Source organism: Polypterus senegalus, chromosome 2 (genome assembly GCF_016835505.1).
Source record: "Polypterus senegalus isolate Bchr_013 chromosome 2, ASM1683550v1, whole genome shotgun sequence".
NCBI lineage: Eukaryota > Metazoa > Chordata > Cladistia > Polypteriformes > Polypteridae > Polypterus > Polypterus senegalus.
This window is the reverse complement of record NC_053155.1, coordinates 81,565,156-81,572,257: the sequence shown is the minus strand read 5'-3', so window position 1 is coordinate 81,572,257 and position 7,102 is coordinate 81,565,156. Positions and strand designations below refer to the sequence as shown.

The following is a 7,102-nucleotide window of genomic DNA, read 5'->3' as shown; positions in this document are numbered from 1 at the left end:
GCTCCGAGGATATGCAAGCGAGGTCAGCGCACAGACAAAAGGAAACCTCCGAAGAAAGACAGTCGCTTATCTGCTAATGCAGAAATTATGTGAGCACATTGGCAACACAAGTCCTCCTAGGAGAGAGATGACAGAGTAGTTCTGACAATTTCAATACTTTCTAGGATTCCGTGCATTTAACAGCATGAGCTTACACAGTTAGTTTATAGCAGGCGACTCCCAGCATTCTTTATGTTTAAGCACCACCGCGCCCCTGTTGCTTTTCAAATTAAATACAGTTGGCTGGTTCCGAGCGTCAACTGGATTATAACATACATACAAGACCGCAAAGACAAGTACATTAGTGAGTCTTTATTGTACGTTAATTTATTTTTAAAGTTGTTTTTTTTTTTTGTTTTTCTCAAACAATTAAGTAAAAAATACTTTATTTTCCTCCCGGGCAGCGCTGAGTATTTCAGCTAGTATAATATAATGCATCTGTCTTTGATTTTATTTTAAAGTGCCTATATTTCTTGTAGTTTTTTGTGACAATTTGTTTTGTGTTAACCCTTTTTTTAAACTTATGTATAGACAATGTATAGATTTCTTGCATAATTAAATATGCTAGTTTAAGGTTTCATATCTCAATGACTATATTAAGGACATTATCTTGTTTTGGTTTCTTCCTAGATTATTAGTACCCTACCAAAAAAAATTCATAGTGATAGTCATTTAAAAAAAACAACTGCTACTGTTTCAATAGATCTTGCAAAGTAGATACTTACTAAAATACCATTTACCCCTAGAAACATTATCAGGAAGCTTTTTCTCATGACATAGTGTTTGTAATTTTACTTCAAAACTTCAAGTAAGCCGTTAAGTACTAAAGGAAAAATCAGGTGCACACAATGGAGTATCCAACAGGGGGAAAAAATGGTTACAGTTTACAAATGTGCGATTTGCTTCTTTATTAGCTATTCTCATGGCTAATTTATTGGCTGGGAATTTGTGAATAATGCATCATTGTTATCAATTTCAACTGTTTAACATTGTTCAAAAGAAACAAATGATTAATTTACTTCATGGATGTGTCCAGCAGTATATTTCTAGGGTTAAAAAAAATGTGTAGAGTGAGGGAGCTGCACATGTACAGGGATCACAGTTGACTTTTTGGCCTTTATGTGTCCTGCTGAAAGAGGCATACCTGTCATCTGCTCACAAGATGCTAGGCTCATGGCAGTGGGGCCACACAGTGATTGCTACAGTGCCAAATAATGTAAAGCAGCTGGTTGGTATGTTGATGAAATATTTTGCATTCATGGTAGTAATGATAAGGACATAGTAACAATAATAATGAGCTGCAGCATATGTTGTGCATCCTTGTGGAAAATCCAGGCATTCTGAACCCAAGAGAGAAAGCAGTTTTTCATACAATACTCAGACCTACCCAGAGTGTCACACTGGTGGAAGGTGTAGTAAATAAAGACCGTGCAGAGACATAGAATAGAAATATGCAGTAAAGAGAGCTTCCACTGTTTACCTCTGTTTCAGTCATAAACTAGAAATGAAATAAATAAAATGCTATTCATCCTAATGTCATTTTCTATTAGCTTTCATGAGTTGTTTTTGGAATCTTTTTGTCTTAAAGGATATGAATGAGGCATGTACTGTACAATAAAGTAAAGGTCTGTTAGTCAGGATGTCACATTATGGGGTTGTCTGTTACTTCAAATTCACAAGTAGGATGTCAAACATCCATCTCACATAAAGCATTGGTATGTTAATCTAATAAACAGACCTAGCATGATTCGGAAGATGGTGTCTATGGCTGTAAAACAACCAATAATATATCACATGAAGGGTGGAGCTGATTTGCACAAATAGTGTCAGATTTAAGCAATGAACTTTAGTCCTGAAGACTACAAGATTAATTCACACCTCTGATTTATTGTGTGACCCTGAGCAAGCCACATTCTGTATTTCTTTATGATCTAACTGTAAAGAATGCATAGGTGAACAAGTGGAAACTATCCTGATTGTTTAGATCATCTTAGATAATGGTGTTAGTCAAATATGATGATAACAATAGTAAAAACAAACCTCTGGATTACACAAGTGTTCATAAAGCTGGACAATTTGGGATTAACGTTGCACAGCATTGTGGGAGCTCAGGACAAATGACTCAGAACTCATCTCCCCTACAGTCAAGCATGGAGATGTACCTGTATTAGTGCCTAAGCTTCATTTTATTAGAACTACTGTATGTATGCTTCGTTATCATCTGCATTAGTGGGAGTGGAACAGTTTAGTATCTATTCCCATCCTGATCTTCAAACCAGATTAAGGTCAACAAAAGTTTGTGGTGTTCTGGAATAAATGTATTGTCTTCAGTAATTCTGAATGGACTCCTTCTGTTCTTTCAGTAGGAATGCCTGAAATGTACTATATTTGGTTATGTACATGTTATGTTCACAATCATTTTAAATGACAAATGAAGTCAAGATATTGATGAGGTTGGATTATTGTCAGTTTTTGAGTCACAGATGAACGTGAATAAACTGGTGCTTTTATTTTGCAGGGACAGGAACTTCCTTGCAAGGGAAATGGGTTGAAGGCAATATATACAGAAGTTCTGCTCGCTCTAGTTCAGGCAGTGGTGAGTTGATATGTGTTTGTTGATCTCTTCTAACATTCTGTTTGCGTAATGCCAAGACTGCACTCTCCATGTCCTAACAGACACATTTATTCACTCACTCGCATGACTGCCTTTGATCCCTGGTTTTATTTGTACATGACTGCCTTTGATCCCTGGTTTTTTCATAAATCTGAGATCCTGATTTAGTACATCATTTGTAGCTTACAGGTACAAGAAAAGGTCTATTTAGAAGTCCTTTTTATTTAAACTTCTACTTTGAGGTTTACTATGATATTTCCAGCTGACTAACTAATCCCTCTCAACTGAATGCTGCCAGATGGATTGTATCCCTAGAAACAATATGACCAGCTCACTAGCTAATACAAGTCTGATTCTGAGACCAGTCTGATTATTGACTTTTCAATTTAACTCAGGATATCACTTCATGTTAAGGCCCAAAACAAGCTGTGTCCTGGGATAAGGATACACTACCTCAGAAGAAAGTAATATCAGTTTAAATATTTGTAAGTATATTATTATTGCAAGCAATAGCAGTAACTTATGAGCAATTCTGGGTGATACTAATGAGTTTTAGTTCAATGGATGTCTTCAATTTTTTCTTTAGCTTATCAAGCCATTGTTCTTTTTATTATAACAGAACATGAATACAGAATTAACAGAGGTGGCTTTGACCTTGCCAAGACCACTCAAGAATTATTACCTTCATTTTGGTCTTTGTTTTAGGGTCACATCATTTTTGTAATCTTTTAGTAATTAATGTTGGCCTTTAAAAGTGAAAGCAAACCAAAAGTGTGAATCAGGATCGACAGTTAGAGAAAAGAAAGCATTAGCTAAGTTAATAACAGTGAACCACTGAGCAGTGAATGGGACAAAGAAAGGATAGTGGAAGGGTTGGAAACTATGGGAGTTCTAGGATGTGTGCCATAATTGACCCCTCTGATGTCCCTAACAAATCGCCAGTACCCATCAGCCTTTCACACTGAGTGAATTGGAGAGTTGACAGAAGAGTAGTGCATAGGAATAATAGCGCCACATTTTATGAGATCCTCGTGTACTAAAGTGATACCAGCCTCAGCCTCTGGAGACAATGAGTATTGTGCATGCCCATCAAAGCCTCAACATGAGCAATTCTACCATAATCGTTTTTTCCCTGTGCCCATAATGTGAGTGGAAGCATGTCAATCCAATCCATTTGTACTGCATTTAGAGCGGGATTAATATGGAACAGGGGTCCCGGATGGCAAAGCAATCTGGAAACCCAAGCTGTCTGTTGTAACAGGACTTTAGTAACTACGCCATCTGTACTTTCCAAAAACACCTTGACCTGACTCTACCCAATCCCTTCTTTCTAAACATTCTAAAACCCATGGACCAACATCCTTCCACTGGAAATATGCACCTTTAGTTAGTGATACATGGGGCACTGAGCCACCCAGGTAGATTTGAGGTTTGCATAAAACTGAGAGACACAGATGCTGATAAAGATACAAGCAGAACAGGTAAGCAGATAGTCTCTTATGGCAGCATGGCTGAAGAAATAAAATCAGTTAACCATGATTGATCCACGTCATGAGGAAAGTACCATGCAGTACAATGTAAGGAATGAACTGTCTGTAATCCGGCAGAGATCCAAGAGAGAAGCCATTCCTGAAAGTGCATGGAAGGATGTAGAACCCAGGCAGCAAATGAAGGTCAGCTTATTGACTGAAGAGCCATCAAAGAGGAAGTCAGCTCAAAACCCTTAAGAGAAATGGTAATTTCACAGCCAATCAGGCCAGTAAATTACGGCCAAGTAGATTGACTGGGCACAACAGGCTTAGGAGGAAATGAAGATTTATAATTGGAGAAGTAAAATCACCTTGCACCAGCAATGGCGAAGACAGCTGAAGGACATGAGGTTGTTAACACAGTTACTATTTCATTCAAGGATGGGATCCCTGTCACCAATTCTAGAGTAGAGCGCATAGCCCCAGTGTCCACTAAGAGTTGAGTCATTTGTGAGACGTCCGAATTCTGAGCTGGAATTGTGACCCACAGTAGGCTGGTAGCCCCCTCTTCTCCAACTTCCCTAGGGTTAAGAAGTTTTTGGACCACTGCTTTTAGTTCCTGAGGATCCCAGTTTCTGTGGACCCTCAAGGTTGGGCGATTCTGCTCTGATAGTGGTTGGTTTGGGTCATAATGGAGGTTCAGGACTTCTATTAATGGAGCTTGTATCACCAGACCTTTCCACGCTGCTGTTGCATCTGCATTTATATCATCAGAGTCATTATCTTTATTATCGGGGTCCTCCTGTTTGGTCTCCCTTTCATATTGCTCACCATAAAAATCATCTCCTTGGTCTTCTTTCACCTGCAGCTGTGGACGAAGGTGAAGGAAGAGTAGAAGGAGTCGCCATGAGTATGACTGAGTTGAGTATGGTTGTTGGATAACAGCTACATCAACATCCAGTCTTTTTTTCTTTTTTGGCATATTCACAGTCTCTTTTACTTTGTCTTAGTCCTTTCCTAACGTAGGAGTAGCAAGTTTCTGCATTACCAGGAATAACTTTCTCTTTCCTCCATCACTTTCACCTGACTGGTCAGTCACTCATTCCTCTTCAGCATTGCTTCCAGTGCCCTATCTTTTATAACTAGCTCCCACCTATCAAATATGTCCATTCTGTATGGACCACTCGAACACCATCCTTGAGTATTTGTAGATAATATTTTCCTTACTTCTTGTATCTTATTTAAGTCTTCTGAACCTTCTATGGGCCATCTGCCATTACTTTGCTAATTCCATTTTTTACGTTCAGTTTAAAATCTTTAAGTCTTCTGCTCCACATATTTTCAGGGTGATCCTCCCTTTTTCTTTGTTGCGCTAGGGTCTTCTGAAAATAATCCTCCCAACAGAGACTCCAATTGTGTTTGGCCCCCTTTACACGGACCTTTCGACCCCTTATTACTCATTGTTCGTTCCGCTACCCTGCGTCAGTACCACTATTACTTTCTTATATACTTTTCTTTCCGGCATCTTCCCTTTAACTTCTGAGATTTACTCATCAGTTCCTTCCAAAGTATACCCTATTCTTTATTTATTTTTTTATAATTTTATTGATTTTATTGAGATCAATTTTACAAGAATAGGATTGAAAACAAATCAACCCTATTCTTTATTGCTTAACGAGTACTTCCCATATCTTTCTGGTAGCCACCCTTCGTACTGCATCCCTCCTTTACCCCAGTCGACTGAGAGAGACCAATTTCAATAGCGGACTGGCAGTCAAGCAAATACTGTATTTGCCGCTAGTTACCTCTGATGAAACAGTCAGCCTCTCACATGACCCGTTGAGTTTAGGATATGACCAGACGCAGCAAGTGCAACACCGTTTGTTCCATTGAATCGGCCCCCTGTTACTCACTGGTTAGCTTTACCTCCTGTCTGCAATAGCAACCTCTCTCGGTTTCTTCTGTCGAGAGGGGGCCTGAGGCTCATGGCTCCCAGCCCTTTTTTGAGGATGAGCCAGTCTTAACTTTTCCCAGAGCTGATCTCACCAGTCATAACTAATTCGCTGGTCCTGTGTGGATCCTTCTCTTGGACTCGGACCTGGAGCCTGAAGCTGCCACTCACCCCACATTGGGCACCAGAAAAACTGTGGAATACATACGCTGAGGAAGACAGGAGCTTCATCAATCAGTCAATAATTTTTAGAGAAGCCCCCTTTACAATACCCAAGCAGCTCCTTATATTGTGAGCTTATTTACTTCTTAAAGAGCAGTTCCTCTTTAAGTCATAGGTCACTTTATGGCTAATAAGGCATACGGCTATTTTAACTTAAAAAAAGAAGTTCTTAAAAAAGCAGTTTGCACTTTAAGCACAGAGTACATTCTTGCTCAACAGCCCAGCATTTGACTGACCATATGTTAACCCTTACAAGGCAGGGGATATGTCATTTTTATTCTACAATTTTGCTTCATGAAAAAGTACAGTGTGTATACTGCTGCTTTTGTTGACCTTATGAATATGGCTACACCAGGGTGGTGGCCAGCTCATGACCTTCCTGGAATGAAAATACCATTAATTTCAATCTTTATGTTATTATTTAGACTAGTATTTTTCCACGGGTTTATATAAAACCAATCGATGTAAAATGAATAAACATGTAGGTGTAGGCAAATTTTGAAAGATTGCTGCATAAACTGTTAAACAAATGTTAGTAAGAATTTATTAATAGTACCACTGGGTTGATGAGGTGGGTAGGGATAACTATTTCTGTTGATTAATGCTGGATTTCCATACTGTGGGACGGACAGGACAGGATCCCAGCCTGAAATTTCATGCAAATGTCTGCTGAAGTGGATGTGCTCAGTGGTACAATCTCTAGAAAATGGTGCTACCATAGCTGATTAGTGATATAAAGTTGGCCTTCCACAAAACAAATAATAACTAGTTAAGTCAGAAATTACATGTTTGTAGTTGTTTTGGAGT

At 38.9% G+C, this 7,102-nt stretch overlaps 1 protein-coding gene across 1 annotated transcript in view; it reads left to right on the top strand.

The window, feature by feature from the left end:
* The first annotated feature begins 1,630 nt into the window (after positions 1-1,630).
* LOC120524385 (limbic system associated membrane protein) overlaps positions 1,631-7,102 on the top strand; it is an 851,776-nt gene continuing 846,304 nt past the window's right edge. The window contains exons 1-2 of the mRNA XM_039746241.1: positions 1,631-1,643; positions 2,558-2,635. Of these exons, the coding sequence (XP_039602175.1) occupies positions 1,631-1,643; positions 2,558-2,635 (91 nt within the window). The remainder of the gene's footprint in view (positions 1,644-2,557; positions 2,636-7,102) is intronic.